Source organism: Armigeres subalbatus, chromosome 1 (genome assembly GCF_024139115.2).
Source record: "Armigeres subalbatus isolate Guangzhou_Male chromosome 1, GZ_Asu_2, whole genome shotgun sequence".
Classification (NCBI taxonomy): domain Eukaryota; kingdom Metazoa; phylum Arthropoda; class Insecta; order Diptera; family Culicidae; genus Armigeres; species Armigeres subalbatus.
This window is the reverse complement of record NC_085139.1, coordinates 97,362,843-97,383,100: the sequence shown is the minus strand read 5'-3', so window position 1 is coordinate 97,383,100 and position 20,258 is coordinate 97,362,843. Positions and strand designations below refer to the sequence as shown.

The 20,258-nt window shown below is 41.2% G+C and overlaps 1 protein-coding gene across 1 annotated transcript in view; it reads left to right on the top strand.

The window, feature by feature from the left end:
- The window catches only part of LOC134203412 (rho GTPase-activating protein 100F), a 230,238-nt gene that overhangs the window by 189,983 nt on the left and 19,997 nt on the right, over window positions 1-20,258 (top strand). Inside the window, exons 6-11 of the mRNA XM_062678289.1 lie at window positions 12,940-14,587; window positions 14,650-14,993; window positions 15,056-15,330; window positions 15,391-15,545; window positions 15,608-15,687; window positions 15,760-15,988. Coding sequence (XP_062534273.1) covers window positions 12,940-14,587; window positions 14,650-14,993; window positions 15,056-15,330; window positions 15,391-15,545; window positions 15,608-15,687; window positions 15,760-15,988 — 2,731 coding nt within the window. The remainder of the gene's footprint in view (window positions 1-12,939; window positions 14,588-14,649; window positions 14,994-15,055; window positions 15,331-15,390; window positions 15,546-15,607; window positions 15,688-15,759; window positions 15,989-20,258) is intronic.

The window sequence follows — 20,258 nt, the reverse complement described above, 5'->3', positions numbered from 1 at the left end:
GAAATTCCTGCAGAAATATTTTCGAGAATTTTTTAAAGAATGAAATAGGAAATAATGAAGGGATTTTTGAAAGAGTTTGTAAAGGAAATTTCAAAGGAATGTCCAGATGACATTTACGAAAAAAAAACTTTTAAAGTAATTTTCGAATGATCCTGAATAAATTTCTATATGAATCTCGGAATATCCGAAGGCCTTCAAGAAATAATTTCCGACGGAATTTTCAAAGAAATCTCGGGAGGAATTTCTGAAGAAATTTTTTCTGAAGTATTTTTTATAAGGAGAAAAACAAATCTATCTATCTCAAAAGTAATTTTCTGAGAATTTGCCGAAAGAATCGCTGAAGGAAATTCCGATGGAAATCTTGGAGAAATTCAAGAATTTCGGAAATTCCTTCAGGAATTTCTTCAGAAATTCCTTTAGAAATTTGTTCGGAAATTCCTGAAAGAAAATCCAGCGGAGTTACGCCAGCCAATGGTATGGAATTTCCGATGGAATTCCTGGAATTTCTGTAAGTATTGCAGGAAATTTCGGAGGGACTTCTAAAATTATTCTTAGACAATTCTTAGAATATAATTAGAATTCCTTAAGGATTTTTTGAAGGTATTTCTAGGTGACTAACCGAATTTATTTCTGGGGGAGGATTTTCCGAACGAACTTTTGAATAATTCATGAAATATCACCTGAATGATTACTGAAGAAATTTTTCTAAGCAACACCCGAAGTGAATTCCTAAGAAATTCTTGAGAATATCCGTAGATGTATGATGATGGAACGACTGAAATCCCGATATTTTTGTTTTTTTTTTTGCAAGTCTTAATTACAGATTCAAAACAGGGTTTTGTTTCACTGCTGTCAGAATTTTAGAAGGATTTCCCAGAGAAGCTCCTCGCAGAATTCCCGAAAGAATTCCAGAAGGAATTCTTGTAGAAAACTAAAATTTTATAAGAAAATTCCATTAGGAATTTGTTTAGAAATTCATTTGAAAATTCTTCCCATTATTTTTTTTAAATTCCTTAGGAAATTCCTTCAGAAATTCGTTTAGAAACTCTTGTCCCAAATCTATTCATGTTGTTCTTCAGAAATTGTTCCTGTAATACATTTTTAAATGCCTCCAGAAATTTCTTCTAAAAATTTTCCGGCAAATCCACCAAAAATTATTTCGGGAACCTTTCCAGGAATAATTCATAAAATTCCCCCTGAAGTTCATTTGGATATTCCTCCAGGGATTCTTTCGTAAAACCTCCTGAAAGGCCTTTGTAAATTTCTCCAGAAATTCCAATGTAAGATTCCTTACAAAATTTATGCAGGAATTGTTGAAAAAGTTCACCCGGAAAATTATTGAAGAAAATAGAAATCCTATGGGATTTCATAAAGAAATTTCGTAAGGAATTTCTAACGAATTCTCGAAGAATTTTCTAAAATAATATCCAAATGAAATTTACGAAGGATTCTTAAACAAAGTTCTAAAGGATTTTCTGAAAAGCTTCCCGAAAGAATGCGCAAAGGAATTAACGAAAACAAATCAAATCAACTTATTTCAATTCTATCACCCACTTCAACCTGTCTGGAACTATTGCACAAAACGTGTGGCTGGCTTCCTATCCCGGACTTAAGTCTCGTGCTCAAGAGCGCCATCTCTCTTCTTCCCTCCATCATCCTCGACACCTTCCATCTCACCCCCTCCATCATCCTGCTCCATTATAAAGTCCTCCATTCCTCGGCAAAATGTCATATAACGAGGGATCATGATTTTGAATGAACTAGATTTAAATTTATTTTTTTCAGGGGTTCTCAAATACTTCTCTTAACTAATGTTCGTTTTTCGGCAATTTATCATAATTTTTTTTTCTTTGTCTGTCATAGAGCTCGGACCTAGTTGATCCATCTCGCTTAATTTATTTATTTAACTAACTAATTTTAAGACGTTTCATTGTTACCGATTCTGTCGGTAACAATCTCCGAACGTCTAAAGAAATTTCTGTAAGAATTGCTAAAAAAAATCCGAATGACCGAGGGAATACCTAAAAGGGTTCTCGAAAGAAATCCTGCAGAAAATTCTAAAGAAATATCTGAGGGAAATTTCGAAGGAATTTAAAGAATTTTTTCTTAGAGTTTCCAAAGGGATTTCTTGAGAAAGTACTGGCAGAGTTCTTAAAATTTATTCCGAAGAAATTCCTAAAGGAATTTCCAAAGGTAATCCTAAAACAATTTCCGTAGGTGTTGTAGGTACTGAAAAAAATCCTAAAAGAAGGATCTTTCGAAATTTTCTTATAATTCCTTCTTTGAATTTTCGAAGGAATATTATGAGGAATATCCAAAGAAATTTCTGGATTTATCTTTGTTGCTTTGTTTCTGGAAGATTATTGAAAGAAATCCCAAGACATTCAGAAATAATTCCTGGAGAAATATCCAAAAAATTCTTGCCGAAAGGCCGGAAATTGTTTTACGAGAAATCCTTCAGAAATTTCTTTATGAAATCCTTGGAAAGTCCTCGAATTTCCTCGGAAATACTTCTAGAGATTCCTTTGAAAATACCTTTCTTCCGAAATTCTTTTAGAAATTCCCTTGGTAATTCTTTTAGTGATTCATTCCATTGAAAATGTGTTTGGGATTTCTACGGAAACTTCTTCAGAAATTCATTTAAGAATACATACGGAAATTGTTTCAGGAAAACTTTCCAAATTTTTTTTTAGAATAATTATTTTATTTATTTTCTTCATGAATTTCTTTGGAAATTGCTTTATGAATTCCTGCTGAAATTGAAAAAGGAACTCCCAATTTTTTTTTTTTAATGATTTTCAGCAAATATTCCAGGATTTTTTCAAACAAATTCCAGTAATTCCTTGAAAAAACCCCTTCCGAAATTCCTTTTAGGTATATTTTTATAATTTCACCCAGAAAATTGTGTGGTTATACTAAAACAAGAGGAAATATTCGGATCAATTTACAAAGGTCTCTTCAGTTGATTTTCCGAAGAAATCTCTGGAGGAATGACAAAAAAAAGCTAATGGCGTAATTTTCTAAATGGAGGGAATTCCTGGAGTGGGAAAAATTTCTGAAGGATTTTCAAAAAAAGAAATTCCTGGAGAAATTTCAGAATGAATTCTCAAACAAATTTCCAAAATAAAACCTTAAAGATTTTAGAAAGGTTTTGCAAAGAAATTTCTAAGGGAATTGCTGAAGGTATTTCCGAAAGCATACTAATTTACGAAGAAATTTGGAAATTTCGAATAGAAATAGAGGAGCTGCTCGGTTTTTCATCTCATTCATCGCGAAACAAAGAAAAATTACACCAATTTCGTCGCTTCTTTTGGCTAACATGCGTGCTTACTGCTGAAAAAAAATCACAAAAATAAGAAACAAATCGAATACCTTTTCATTGCCATGTTTTTCGTGGGATGAATATCGGAACTATAAGATGAAGTCCAGGAGCAGTAACCCTACCTATCAGGATTTCCAAAGAAATTCCAAGAGTTATCCGGAACCGGAACAGTATTCATAGATGCAGGAGTTGAAAATAAGACGATAAATTATATTTGTATAAAATGTAAAATAAACATCCTAAATAAAATAAATCGGAAAGAGCTCACCGATGTTCTGTTAGACTCATCAGAACAACCTTACTTTTGCTAAAACTAAGGCTAGAGTGACACTTTTCAAGTTTCCGGTTGGTTGACATCTCACCCAGCTTCGATCAATTCCTAGAAAAATCGTAAAAAAATATCGTACTGGTCCCGCGCAGTCACTAGCAGTGGCACTATAAAAGCTTTGATACGTTTGATACAGTTTTCTAGCTCATGTACAGCCTGGTCCGAAGAGATGTGATGAACCGCAACGCGTTATGCATATGTTGATGAGCAAGATGACAAAACTCTGTAAACACTCGCGAAAGCTTCCAGCCGAATCAAAATTAGGAGACTCGACAAATATCACCTTCCTACAGTACTAAAAAAACTCACACTTACGGTTGTCGGATCATATTGACCCGGATTTGATTTGGCAATATCTCAGGCATTTCTCAACCATATTTACATGTTTATGTACCCAAAATAATTGTCAGCTCATAGTTTTTTGTTGATCGACCAAAACTACATCCTGTAATCGTCGGAGGAAGGATCGTCAGATGGCCACTCTTACATGGACGAAAATTGCTCACGAATATCGCGCATAAACGATTTTATCGCAGTTTTTGTTTCTTCAAAAATGTACCCAATTGGTATTGATACTATTCTAGAGATGACGAATAATGAATGATGACAATGCAGACAATATTTCAACAGATATTCTAGGTTCTGGATTTCAGAGCCTTGATCTACCAGTTCAATTATGCTTGGTACGAAACCAATAGCAACCCATGGGGTCCATACAGGACCTTAGAGGCCATGCGCATCATCTACGATCTAGATATGTCCAAACCGGATGTTCTGTGTTCTCCAAATCGTTCTGGAGTTCAAACCAATTGACTTTCCATGACAACTGGGCTTAATTGAAAGTCAATAGCAACCCTTGGCCATGTGCGTGTTTAATGATTTCAAAATGTTCCAACCGGGTGTTCTAAGTTCTCCAAATCATTCTAGGATTGAGTCCAGTTGGTCTAGCATCTCAATATTGCTCGGTACAAAATCAATATCAACTCGTGGTGTAGATGTGTCAAATTCGCATTTCCTAAATATTTTATATCACTCAAGAGCACAGAAGAATTGGTCTACAAAGTCAACTTGGTACAAAACCGATAGCAACCCATATTTAGGCTACTACCGGCCATGCTTACGATATACAATCTATGTTCGTCCAAATATGATGTCCATTCTTCTTCTTATTGGCATTACATCCCCACACTGGGACAGAGCCGCCTCGCAGCTTAGTGCTCATTAAGCACTTCCACAGTTAGTAACTGCAAGGTTTCTAAGCCAAGTTACCATTTTTGCATTCGTATATTATGAGGCAAACACGATGATACTTGTATGCTCAGGGAAATCGAGACAATTTCCAATTTTTGACACATTCGCCACCAGTCCAACTTTTGTTGCGTTGCTTTACGATTCAAGCTTGTGTACAGTTCCGTCACCTTAGCAAATGTTCGGCCGACAATGTCCATGTCATTCGCGAAGCAAATACATTGACTGAATCTGTTGAAAATCGTACCCCGACTGTTACACCCGGCTCTCCGCATAACACCTTGTAGCGCAATGTTGAACAACAGGCACAAAATTCCATCATCTTGTCGTAGTCCCCGGCGCGATTCGAACGAACAGGAGTGTTCGCCCGAAATCTTCACACAGTTTTGCACACCATACACCATTGCTTTGATTAGTCTGGTAAACTTTCCAGGGAAGCTGTTCTCGTCCATAATTTTCCATAGCTCTCCGCGGTCCATAAAGTCTTTTTTTTTTTTTTTATCTTTATTTTTGAGATTTTCAGCCCGCGGCCGTCCATAAAGTCGTATACCGCCTTGATATCAATGAACTGGTGATCACGGCATTTTTGAAGGATTTCCATACAGTAAAGATCAGGTCCGTTGTCGAGCGGCCGTCAACGGAGCCAGCTTGATAATTTCCTACGAACTCATTCACTATTGGTGACAGACGACGGAAGATGTGAGTTCTCACATTCCAGCTTTTCGCCTTTCTTGTAGATGGGGTATATGCCCACTTCCTTCCACTCTTCCGGTATTTGTTCAGTTTCCCAGATTCTGACAATCAGTTTGTTCCGGCATGTGTGCAGTTTTTCCGGGCTCATCTTGTTAAGATCAGCTCCGAAACCATCCCTACCAGCTGCTTTATTGATCTTTAGCTGTTGGAAGGCATCCTTAACTTCCCTCAAGGTGGGGGCTGGTTGGCTTTCATCGTCCGCTGAACTGACGTAGTCATCTCCTCCGCTGCCTTGACTTTCACTGCCTGTGCTCTCAGCGCCATTCAAATGTTCCTCGTAGTGCTGCTTCCACATTTCAATCACCACACGTTCGTCCGTCAAGATGCTCCCATCCATATCCCGGCACATTTCGGCTCGCGGCACGAAGCCTTTGCGGGATGCGTTGAGCTTCTGATAGATCTTGCGTGTTTCTTGAGAACGGCACAGCTGTTCCAGCTCCTCGCGCTCCGCTTCTTCCAGGCGGCGTTTCTTCTCCTGAAAAAGGCTGTCTCCGCTTCCGTCTACAATGTTCCACGTTCTGCTGGGTACCTTGCTGCAGCGCGATCGCGCGATCTCCTCCAGAATCTGTCTGCACTCTTCGTCGAACCAATCGTTCCGTCAACTTCGTCCCATATACCCGACGTTGTTCTCCGCTGTGTCGTTAATGTTAATGGCTGCTTTGACGGTATTCCAGCAGTCCTCAAGAGGGGCCCCATCGAGCTCACCCTCTTCCGGCAACGCTGCCTCGAAATGCTGCGCGTATGCAGTGGCGACATCAGGTTGCTTCAGTCGCTCTAGGTCGTACCGCGGCGGTCGTCGGTACCGAACATTGTTGATGACGGATATTATTGGACGCAGTTTAACCATCACCAGATAGTGGTCAGAGTCGATGTTAGCGCCACGATAGTCCTAACGTCGATAATGACGGAGAAGTGCCGTCCATCAATCAACGTGGTCGATTTGTAATTCTGTTTGCAGTGGTGATCTCCAGGTGTACCGATACGGGAGGCTGTGTTGGAAAGCCATATTCTTGGAGGCGGCGAAATCAATTAGTCATAGGCCGTTTTCGTTCGTCAGCCGGTGAGCGCTGAACTTCCCAATAGTCGGTCTAAACTCCTCCTCTTCGCCAACCTAAGCGTTCAAATCTCCTATGATGATTTTGACGTCGTGGCTTGGGCAGCTGTCGTACCCACGTTTCTGCTGCGCATAGAATGCGTCCTTATCATCATCAGTGCTTCCGGAGTGTGGGTTATGGACGTTGATTATGCTGAAGTTAAAGAACCGGCCTTTGATCCTCAACCTGCACATTCTTTCATTGATCAGCCACCACCCGATCATGTGCCTTTGCATATCGCCCATCACTATGAAAGCTGTTCCCAGCTCGTGTGTGTTGCCGCAGTTCTGGTAGATGGTATGATTACCTCTAAACGTTCGCACTATTGATCCCTTCCAACAAATCTCCTGCAGCGCTACGATGCCGAATCCACGATCTTTAAGCACATCGGCATGTATGCGTGTGCTCCCGATAAAGTTGAGAGATTTGCAGTACCACGAACCGAGTTTCCAATCGCTAGTCCCTTTCCGTCGCAGTGGTCTTCGTCGATGGTTCCGGTCCGTACTCTCTTGTTGATTGTTCACTGCGTATGTTTTTTTAAAGGCTGGCTTGCAGGGCCTGACACCTTATTCCCGGTGGACCATGGTGCACAGTTTCACTTAGAGTCCCTCGGTGGCACTCGGACGATGATCAGCCGCTCCTAACATGGAGAACAGACGCTGTTGTGAGCCGATGCTGACATGGAGAGCAGACGCTCAGTAAGATTTGCACCTCCGGAGAGGAGCAAACCCCCCTTTCCCTGTCAGCAAACTACCATAATTCCCACCGGGGTTGGTTACCCGATCTTCCCTAAGGTTGCTCGTATCCCGGCCAGCACCATAGGGAGGTAGAAGTAGGAGTTGCTGGGTAAGAGGCTAAGGACTGTGAGATAGGGTCTATTTTATTCCTTCAGGTACGCGAAGTTCCAATGGTACGCTTTACACAGCATTTGCCGTGCCATATCTGTCAAGCAGTGGAGTTTTATTACCCAGAATGCAAGTATCTGTCGCTGATAAGTAGAAAACACACCCTCGCATTGGCATTTTTATTGAAGGTAAACGGAATTGATGTCTAAACTAAGACTAAATTAACGATCCTCGATTATTAACAGTAATCCAGTATTGAATACCTACTATTGATCCGGGCATGTTAGTCGGAATATAATGAACCCAACTTGAACTTTGAAAAAGCGCTGCTGGGCAACTGATGTAAAATGCTTCACATGTGTTGGTCCCGTCTATGGTTGAATTAATGCACAGGAACATCATTTTTCAATCAAATGTTTCTTCGAGCTCATATTTAAAAGTGAGTGTTTGAGCTTAACCAAGCATCCACGAAGTTAAGAATAGTGAAGACAGAACCTAATGATTGATTCAACATTATGAATGAGATGGCATACTTTTACTATCCATACATGTTTTTAAACAATTCACAAGTGTTACTCTCCGTTTGTTAACTTCAAAACCCGGGAGGGTGCAATGATGAAGTCACTACACACAGGATTTAGCTCTCACAACAGATGGGATTGTACAAACTCGTCTTATGACAAGTGAAAAGGGAAAGAGTCTCACACCAGTTTAAATCCTGTCAATGTCCCTGTGAAGGATGTAATGCCAATAAGAAGAAGAAGAAGAAGAAGAAGAAGAAGAACAGTTCAAATCCAAACCCGAAGTGTCTATGAGAAGTTTTCTATTGGAAGTCCTTCCTACTAAGCTAAAATCAGTCCAAAACTATATTTTTTTTAAACAATTGTTGATCTTCAAAGTTTTTCGAAATAGTGAGGCCATCATCATGATGCTATCATATATGTTATTTTTTTATCTCAAGTTTTGTCAATTCCACTATCCTTTTTCAAATATCCAAAGTTCACCTTCTGAAAACATTCGTAAAAAATAAACTAAGCAAATCATGTAAACATATTTTTTTGGTCTGCCCCAATTTGAAGAAAACGTAATTTTGACAAAAAACGGTTGTAGCTTTTGATCGGCAAAAGATATTGAGCATATTTACACATCAAAAGTTGCATTTTTTTTTGGCTCTTAAAGTCACCCGAAGAGGGCTTTTCTGAAAAATCGAAAACAAAACAAAAGTAGATAGAAAATAATGTTTTTTTAGGGGCACCCTAATCCAACTAGGTGAAAACTCTAAATCAGCTAACTTAAGAGCTTGAGCTTGATTGACTGCTCGTAGATGCTACTCCATTATGACCAGATCAGCTGTTCTTGCACAGGGAACCAACAGATGTTTGCTTGGGACTAGCACACATCTTCAATGTACAAGTACTGGTGATCTAATTTGTTAGGTCATACTGGCGCCTCCCAAGTAACAATTCTGTGACCGTTGGGTTTTATATGAATTTTAATAAGGTTTTATTGCGGGAATAATTAAAGCCTATTGTTTTATAGTGGCCATAAACAATGCTAACGAACTATGGTTTTATATCACTCTTGAGATATCCATAAAACTCTTATAAACCATGTTTTAAAACTAAACTTTTTGTTAGCTTTGAAGTTTTAATAATAGTTTTATTATTGCTTTGAAATGCGTCATAAAACCAGTTTGGGTCACTGCTTTAAAACTACTCAACGTGACTCGATCTATTCACCATGTTGAATTTTGAAAGCAGTGTTGCTGTATAACTTATAAGTGAATCATGCAATAAAACGCATAATGAGGTTAGCATATCTTTACCGACATAATGTGAGTGACATGTGTTTCTGATAAACTAGAGATGCTTCTCATTTCCGAAATAAAAAAATGACTTGAAAGCGACAGGTAAAAAATCTCCTGGTTATAAGAATTTCCGGTGTTATCCAATAATACCAATAAAGGTTGGCAAGAACAATTCGATTTCTGTTAAAAGTAATTATGTTCTATGAGCAGAGTTATTTGAAAATGATTGAACTGTAACTCTTTTGTTAGTTTTAATTTTGATTTAGGGTATGAGACACATGCATATGAAATGCTGTTAAATATATGCACTTAATTGGATTGCGGCTTCTCATGAAAAGCCGAAGAAGAAGAGAATATTTTTTGCATTTTTCCTCATGCACATGACCTCCTGCTTAAAGAATTTGCCCTTGTAACATACACACATATTTGATTCCTACGAATTACACCAAAAATACGAATGGGTAATATTCCATATATTCGTAGGTTCACTAACTTCAGGAAATTATTAGCATTCGTAGATTTCTTATACGGATCCGCAAATCCGCCAAGAGCTTTAATTTCCACAGATTTGGCATCGTTGCCCGTAGGATGAAAAAGTGCTTCCCGCCTCAGCCACTAGGTTACATGTTATCGAACCGAAGGCCATCTGTTGTCGGGAAGTGTAACCATGACAAAGTTTTATAACAAGTTTAAAACGGTCATGAAGTAACCAAGGAGAATTATTGAAGTTATCACAAAAGCCATTGAGCTATTTATCGCCAGAATTTTTGTTTTCATAAAAAGGAATCGCCATGTTGAAATAATGATCAACGTCATAGTCGTGATTGAAAAACTACATCAATTACGATCAAATACACTATTTATTGGTGGAATTAAATTATTTCTGAGGTTTTTTGCTAAAAGCACGGTTACTTTATAACAAACTATTTGAAATTGAGTTATTTTGAGTAGTTTGGAAAATTATTAAATTTCCTATTTTCATGTGATTATTCGATAATTTCAAGGCGCGTTGATTTTAAGCTTCTACAAACTCAATATTCACGATAAATTTGGTTGCGCATGTCATTTTGTTGTATGAAACACTTAAATAATATTTCATTTTCAACATCAACCATTACAAGTAAAATCAGAAGCATTATTTTCAACACATCAGCTTTACATAGGGGACATTGTTATCTAGTGAAAATAAAAACAAAAACATTGGAATGACAATAAACATAATCCATAATATGAAATTGAAACAGTTTTATTGTTACTCTTATGATGGTCACGACAATCTCTTATAGAGTATCAACAAATTCAATACAATGTTTTATTGCAGTTTTATTACTACTCTTAATACGGTTTTAATAACATCTTCTAAATCGGTCCATTAGGCCGGAAGGCTATCTTAATGATGTTATGAAGATGTTTTGGTGGAGTTACTAGTTTTATTAGAAACTGGTCATGAAAACCTCTTATAGAGCATGATAAATCTTAAAATGTTACTTGGGCTGCCACGTCAGAATGCAAGTCAATGTAGGGAAGGGGAGGAAATGATGATGCAATCACTGCAAGCCGAATATACCTCTGCACTTGCCACGAGTTCATGCGGAATTTGTTGGAATTTCTGGGTTAGGTTGGAGAGGCAGAGGTCCGTCTTGGTTAACGAGCTGCCAATGTGATAGATAGGAGAAGGCAACTGATGGAATTTCTAATTGGATGTAGGAAACGAGTTCTATAGTTCATTTCCAATTCTAGCAGATTACTGTTAGAATACTCAAGATGAAGGTATAGGAATAGTAATGGAAACGGTATGGAAGTCCATTTCCAGTTCTAGCGATTGCTAGAACATGAGAAATAAAGAGAAAGACACAAAGTAGGAGAATGGAACGGACCTGGGATTGAACCCACGACCTCCTGCGTATGAGGCAGAAGCAGTAGCCATATGACTACCAAGCCCGCTTACTAAATCAGCCAACTTAAGAGCTACAGAAAAAGTTTGTTTGGCAAAATTTATTGAAATAAGGCCGATACAAATATTTAAAATCTATTTTGTCTCCCATCTCGGATTTTTTTTGCCAAAAAATAATATTTTGAGGGGGCAACAAAATAAAATTCGGATAATTTTGAGGATTTTCAAAACATTCTTTAACAAATCCGAGGAGTTTTTTGATTTTTTTCATTCTAATATTTATTTTTTATTATCCCTTGACCTTTCGGAGACCAGTAGGATAAAAAGTTAATTAGTAACGGCCTAAGCTGCACTAGAACTTTGTAGAACATTACATTTTAGTATTCCGTAAAATAAAAAAAAATATATGATGGGCCACCCTATTTTTATAGTGATAGCACCATAATTTTTTTCGATTTCGATTTTTTTTTTCAAGGGGGGCCTTTGGGAAAAAAAACAATGATTTCTCAATATTTCCGAAATGCAATATACGACGGGGCCAATTTTCAATAGCAAATAATGGGACCGCAGTCGCCGTCAAGTGCAACTTGTTGCGAGTAAATCGGGTAATGATACGTTCCAAAAAGTGTGTCTACAAAATTTGTACACATACACACACTTCGGTTCGTCGAGCTGAGTCAATTAGTATATAACATTATGGCCTTTCGGTACAACTTTGTACGAGAAAGGCAAAAATAAAGTTTTGGCGTAAAATGCATCTCTCCCTTCCGCGTAAGTCTGTATCCTGTCTGTGCAGTCCCTAGCAGCACACATATTCCACATGGGTTACTGCAACTCATATGTGACCGGATTTAGTCACAATCAGGTTGCTGCAACCATTTTCGTCTGGCTTGTGCTGCTCGGGGTGTTGAAAAAATAATTCTCAAACCTCAATAATCGAGCTCGCTCGCGCAAGTAATCTCATATGCATCACTTTTTCGCTTTTTATTCATGCAAGATCGCATCCTTTCACTCTTCTGCCAAGAAATGAATTTAATCCACAGAGTTTCAAATCAATAGATGGGACGCAATTTATAGTTTACCAATTCTATGCGTAGAACGTCCATGCACTGCTTTAAATCTCGCTTAACTTTTCAAAAGGACCTAAGTAACATTTTTTCATGAATAAATTTGAATATTACAATCAACAGACCAATAGAAAAGCTTGTGATTGCAGTAGTCAAATTAAATTCATGAAAAAAATTAACTTTGGTCCTTTTGAAAAGCTAAGCGAGAAATGATGAACTCGAAACATCCTGCAATGATATTCGAAGGGATTTTTTAGGAGATAAGCCTGACGTGTTTTAAATCAATCTGAATCGTCCATGATTTTTGAGATTTTAAGTCTTCCCAACACTGTCTACAACATGCAGATACTGATGTCAATATTGGAGATATTGATGTATAAACTCTGGAAGAGTTCTTGAATACGCTGTATTTCCGGTATCCACACAAATCTTTTAAGGTTTGTTCCGTAAATAGCTGAAATAGCTGAAGCCTCCAATAAATAAATCGAATTGAATCAACTCAACTAACTGTATGCTCTCTGCATCAGTATAGACAAACAGACATAACGCATTATTTTCTTATTTCTCTCTCTTTTCAACAGGTTGGAGACGAAATTTTGGCCGTCAACCTGGTGGACGTCACACGGATGTCACTGGACGATGTAGTCATAATTATGTCCATACCCAGACGACTGGTGTTGGCCATCCGCCAGCGCCGTGGATCTCGCGGCGCAAATTCTCCAGGGCCACCTCAAATGTCGCGCCCGGAGCAAAAACCGCCGCCAGTGGTCGTCATCAAACGAGACCTAAGGGATGACGATCTGGATGATTCGGATCGGGCGCCACGTTCATCGAGATCCACCAGAGTGCGTCGAATGGGAGACGGTCGAGAAATGACCCAGTCTCACTCCCGTATGGGACTGGGCATCAACAGTTACAGCCCCCAGAGCGAACAGCTAGACATGTACTACGGTCCCCGACAGGGCCAGTCAGTGGAAACACCCAGCTGGGGCTATAAACCTCCACCACCGCCATCGGTCATCACCGAACAACCGAAGGGAACGCACGGCTTCCAAACTTCGCACTCGTACTATCAGAACGCTGGCACGCTAGAAAGTCTTGCCGAAAAGGTGCACTCGTTCTACCCGAGCGCCAACCGACGCATGTCTGCCGGAACCGGCGTCACCATGTCGCAATCCCACCAAAGGTTTCCACGGAGCGGTTCCGATCAACACCTGCCGCGAGTCGAATACGCAGACTACCAATCACTCGGGAGACACGCACTGCTTCGGTCTAGCCTAAAATCTGACCTTGTCCAAGCAGCTCCCATCGCCGGCGGCACACTTGACCGCTACGGACGTTACGAACCTCCACCGTCATCACGCACACCGAAATACGGTCCATCGCCACTGGGCGCCACTGGATCCCTCCAAAGGCGCTCCCGTCCGGCGTTGGATTACTCCAGCGATACGGAAGCCACGATCGGTCCGCGGCCTAGCTACTACTACTACAACCACCCAGCCATGGCCAACACGATAGCTCGAGGCAGCACCCAAGCCCTTGGAGGTGGTCCAGAATTCGCCAAGTTTAACTCACTCCCACGCGATCGACCCGGGTCCCGTATGGGTCTCCGCAGCCGTATCGCTGACCGTCTGCAGGACGAAAACGACGGAAATCTTTCAGCTCCCGAGTACTCACTGCCCATCCGAAGGGACCCCCGAGATCTTCGCCAGCGTTTGACCGCCAGTCCATCGATCTTTACCTCGGATGAATACCGAGCTTGGCTGCGACGAGCACCCAGCAGTTCTGCTATCTGCGAACAAATGCGAGCATCGCGCGACATCCTAAATCAACAGCGAGCGCATCGGTTCTCTTGTTCCGCCGAAAACATTCATGACGTACTAAAGAACACCGAACACATCTACAGCAGCAGAACGGCGCTCACTGGCGGCACACTGGACCGACATAACCTAACCGGTGCCGGAGGTCCGCGGATGTCATCACTGCCGGTACGGTCTATGTCCTCGCAACATATCGGGCCGTCGTCAATTCGCTCGCCCAGTGTCCGGCGTATGCGACAGCTGCTGGAACTGACCCAAGCTGGTCCGGGTGGCGTACCAGGATCGGCAATGGCAGCTCTCACCGGCCACCAGAGCCCGGCACCGACACCGAGCACAACACTGCCCCGCACCCACCGCCAGATCGACATTAACCCGGCCGAGTATACTAAGTACAAGCTGGATAAGCCAGGTAAGACAGAACTTACGAATAAATCAATAACTTTGAAATGCTGATTTGTTTTGCTTTTTCAGTGGTTGACGCAATCGGAATGTCCGGAATGTTGTGGATCCATCTGCTAGCCGGTCGCGGACTACGGGCCATGTCTGAAACATCACAAGCGCAGCAACCGATGATCCGAGATTTGTACTGCGTACTGGAATGCGATCGTATCCATAAGGCACGTACGGTTGTGCGATCAGGAGATTTACAGTTCGACTGGGATGAATCGTTTGAGCTAGATTTGGTGTGTAATAAACAGTTAGATGTCCTGGTGTATTCGTGGGATCCTCAGCATCGGCACAAGCTATGTTATAGAGGTGCACTCTCGCTCACGACTCTCCTGCGGCAATCACCAATCCATCAGTTGGCGTTGAAGGTAAGCTTCAATAATGTCGGTAGTGCTTCACCAAATCATAACTGTTCTCAATCGTCTTCCAGGTGGAACCACGCGGTACGATATACCTTCGCTTGCGTCACACGGATCCCTTCCAGTTGTACCGACGACGTGGATTGCCCAGCCTGCGGGGTAATGTACCGGCCTTGTTCGGTGCCGATTTGGAAACCGTTGTAACGCGCGAATCCAAGGGCGCTCCCGGTAGCGCTCCAGTTCCTATCATTCTGCGTAGATGCGTTGAGGAAGTCGAACGGCGGGGATTAGACATCATAGGCCTCTACCGATTGTGTGGCTCTGCTACCAAAAAACGACTGCTCAGGTTAGTTGTGTTCAGTAGGATTGCGAATCATCAAACTAATTTTCAAATATATATTCACAGAGAAGCGTTCGAACGCAACAGCCGAGCGGTTGAACTAACTCCGGAGCATGTGCCGGACATTAACGTCATTACTGGTGTTCTCAAGGATTATCTCCGTGAACTTCCCGAGCCATTGTTTACGAAGTGTCTGTTCCAAATGACGGTCGATGCGCTAGGTAGTTCTGCTGTTCAGGGTTAAGTTTGGATAATAACGGGAACTGTCTATGTTTTTTTACAGGTGTTTGTTTACCGGACGATCCGGAAGGTAATGCCAAGCTAATGCTCAGTATTCTGGATTGTTTGCCAAGAGCTAACAGGGTAATATTGTCGTAATTCTGCTATTTATCAATAGTTTTGACTGTGCTTCTTCTATTTTTCACACAATGGCAGGCAACGCTAGTGTTCCTGTTGGATCACCTGTCACTGGTGGTATCCGCATCAGAGCGAAATAAGATGTCCGCACAGGCACTGGCTACCGTCATGGGCCCACCGTTGATGCTACACTCGTCCAGTGCAGGTCCGAACGAGGAGATCGATCACGCACAACCGATAGCAGTGCTAAAGTATCTGCTGCAAATTTGGCCGCAGCCACAGCACGGCCACGTCACTGGTACTTCAGGTAACGTAGTCTCTGACTTCCTGCTAGCAAGCGTCCTAAAACTTCAAGTTTAGATGTTGTGTTACTGTCATCACTTCAACTACCGTTCAGTTCCATTACGAAATTTCGACTAATTATTATGTACCTTTCTATAGCCGTACGCAGCTCTTATTGTTGTATCCGCTCGCCTATCGATGTATATCACGCACGGCATTTTAAATATAATGTTTGGTTCGTTTTTATCGTTTATCATCGGTCAATAAAATCCTCTAATAAGTACATTTGCATCGAATGCTGCAAATATCCTCCTCATTGTTATGCTCCTCCAAAAACAAGTCAACGGCTTCGCTGACAAAATCAACTTTTCAAAATGATTTGCATTTGAATATCGGAATGCTTTTTAGCTTTGCCAACTGTTTTGTATCTTAGGATCATTGTTTCTATTGTAACAAACGAAGCTTTAGCCTTTATTCATCACAAACTTATCGTTTCTCTGTCACCCAAAAGAAGCAGGAATCGCCACTCTTCCTTATTTACAATCACACTCGAAAAATAAAATCCTCCATTTGCATCCTCGACTGTATTGTAGTGACCAATAGTGGATTTTCTTTTGTTCTACCACAAAATTCATCTCACGCCTTAACACGCCTCCACTGGGTAATCGAAACCCACAATCCGATTCTAGGATTCTAGCAAATGCAGACACATTGAAATCAAAGTTTCTTCAAGTATTCAATTCGGTATTTACTCATATGCATCCAAAGCAAGTCAGAATCTCGCTCTTTATTCCATTTCTTTCTATAACTCCCTTTCTCTATTTATCTTCATCCAAATGTTTTGTTCTAAAACTAGTGCAAGGACCACTTGTTGACAACAATCACAATATATTTGACAACTTGTTTTTCTAAACACGATTTAACGATCACACTCCAATTTTATTTCCATGTACATATTCGTGTTTTATCTGCAAATGTTTAGTCTTACTCCACTACAACAAATCCAATATTACTACTAACAAACAATACACTAACCTTTGAATACAAGTACCCCGCCTAAACAACGAGGTTGTGAGTGAGAATCGAAAGAGAATAAATAATTTGGTGTACAAATCAATAGATACGGTTGCGACGCGGTAATCGGCCTATTAACAAATTCCGACGAGTGAGCGATTCCTGTCCAAATGATCTATATTTGCCTTAGGTATCCGCGGCATTCCGCTATGTATCTCTCTATCACTCTATAAATCTTTCATGTCCTATCTGTTACCTTTCGCCACTATCATGTGCTCCTACGTACCTATAATCATTTATTCCGCCCACTTCCAGCATTAGAAAACGCCCCACATAAAACCGGTTCGGAGAAGTGTGGGCCGTAGGTGTTTATAGTCGAAATTGTTGAGAGCCAAAAACTGTTTCATGTAGTAGTTTTTGTTTATGTTTTACTCCGATAATTAAATATAATAAACTATAATGATGACACGTAACCCAGATAATGAAATTCCGTTAATCTTCATTCACTTGATTCTTAGGTGATATCGATAGAAGGAGACTTTGAAAATTAAAAAAAAACACTGGTTACCTGATAAATATTTATTCACTGGAATCTGAAACCATATTTTTGAACTAACTAGGATATAAAATGTAAATCGTTTTCAAACAAATAGTTGTCACCTGAGAGTTGTCACAACACTATTTCTTACAATTATACTATGCATATGATCTTCATGTGCTCGGTACATACATTCGATACACTTCAAATTGTTCTGACGGATCAGAAAATGGGTGCCAAAAACATTGATAGGAAAGCGACCAAGACAAGGCTTTGTGATGGTCCAAATGGGAAGAACGTGTCAATCGAAAGAAAAAACTATCAATAAACTAATGGGACGCATCTTTTTGTAAAATGTAGTGCAAAGTGTAGTTGCCAAGCTACCAAAATACCTGGAGAAACTTCTGGAGAGATTCCTGGAGGAACTTCCGGAGGAATTCCTGGAGGAACTTCCGGAGGAATTCCTGGAGGAACTTCCGGAGGAATTCCTGGAGGAACTTCCGGAGGAATTCCTGGAGGAACTTTCGCAGGAATTTCTGAAGGAACTTTCGCATGAATTCCTAGAGGAATTTTCATATGAATTCCTGGAGGAATTTTCTCAGAAATTCCTGGAGGAATTTCCATGAGAAAAAAATTTCGGGGAAAGTTTTGGAGGAATTTCCGCATGAATTCCTGCAAAAATTCGGTGGAATTTTTGGATTAATTTGCGGACGAACTTCCGGAGAAATTCCTAAAGGAAATGTCGGAGGAACTTCCGGAGGCATTCCTGGAGGAACTTTAGGAGAAATTCCTGAAGGAACTTCCGGATGAATGGCTGATAAAAACAATATTTTCCTTTGGTTCACGTTTCGCAGGAATTCCTGGAGGAACTTCCGGAGGAATTCCTGGAGGAACTTTCGGAGGAATTCCTGGAGGAACTTCCGGAGGAATTCCTGGAAAAACTTCCGGAGGAATTCCTAGAGGAACTTCTGGAGGAACTCCTGGAGGAACTTCCGGAGGAATTCCTGCAGGAGCTTCCGGAGGAATTCCTGGAGGAACTTCCGGAGAAATTCCTAGAGAAACTTCCAGGAGGAATACCTGGAGGAACTACCGGAGGAATTTCTGGAGGAACTTCCGCAAGAATTTCTGGAGGAGTTTCCAGAGACATTCCTGGAGAAATTCCCGGAGCAATTCTTAGAGGAGCTTCCGGAGGAATACCAAGAGAAACTTCTGGAGAACTTCTTGGAGGAATCAACGGAGGAATTCTTGGAAAAACTTTTGGAGTATTCCAGGAGGAATACCTGGAGGAACTTCCGGAGGAATTCCTGGAGGAAGGAGGAATTCTTAGAGGAATTTCTGGAGGAACTGCCGCAGGAATGCCTGGAGGAACTTCCGGGGGAATTCCTGGAGGAACTTCCGGAGGAACTTCCGGAGGAATTCCTGGAGGAACTTCCGGGGGAATTCCTGGAGGAACTTCCGGAGGAATTCCTGGAGGAACTTCCGCAGGAATTCCTGGAGGAACTTCCGCAGGAATTCCTGGGGGAACTTCCGTAGTAATTTCTGGAGGAACTTCCGCAGGAATTCCTGGAGGAACTTCCGAATGAATTCTTGGAGGAACTTCCACAAGAATTTCTGGAGGAGTTTCCAGAGACATTCTTGGAGAAATTTCCGGAGCAATTTTTAGAGGAGCTTCCGGAGGAATACCAAGAGAAACTTCTGGAGAAATTCTTGGAGGAACCACCGGAGGAATTCTTTGAAAAACTTTTGGAGAAATTTCTGGAGGAAATTGCGGAGGAACTTCCGGAGAAATTCCTAAAGGAATTTTCGGAGGAATTCCTGGAGGAACCTTCGGAGGAATTCCTGGAAGATCTTTCGGAGGAATTCATTGAGGAACTTCCGGAAGAATTTCTGGCGAAACTTCCTGAGGAATTTCTGGATGAACTTCCGGAGGAGGCTGATGGAAACAATGTATTCCTTTGGTACGCGGTTCTAGAGCAATTATTGGAGCTCAGGAGCACACAGTTTTTATGCTTATTGATCGTGTTTTCCTACGAATTGTCAAGGGATACATTGCCAGATGAACAAAACAAATGACCACCATCCTTGTGCAAAACTCTCTTAGCGTACTACATATTTTACACGGTCTGCACAAGATATGTTCAATGCTTTCAGCTATCTCCACACATTCAAAATCGTAAATCCAAACTACTCACAAAGACGCCAATTTTTTTTTGCTGATAATGTGGAAAAGCGGGCATCGAGCAGCTACCTTCTACCAAAGCTGTAGCACAACCAACCAGCTGGGAACCGGCTTCATAGTGCTGGGCAATATGCGTCAACGCGTGATTGAGTGATTGACGCAAGGATGTGCAAGCTGAAGGTAAATGACCGTTTCTTCAACTGTAGCTTCATCAACGTGGAAGGGAGGAAATGTACAGACTGGTATCGGATGACAACGGCCAACGATGCATTAACTTTGCAACCTCCCGCGGGACGGTAGTCCGAAGCACTTTCTTCCCCCGCAAGAATGTCTTCAAGGTCACATGGAGATGACCTAACCAGCGCAGCTTCTCTTGCAGATGGCTGGAGAGATATTCGATCCGCCATCGGCAGCACCGCAACCGCTGCACTTCGCCCGGTACCTCCATATCAGATAAATGACTGGTATGACGGCGAATGTGAGCAGTTTGTGGAGGATAAGAATGCAGCATGAGCGAGTGTATGTGTAAGGACATAAACGGAAATCTTCTTTCGGACAAGCGTG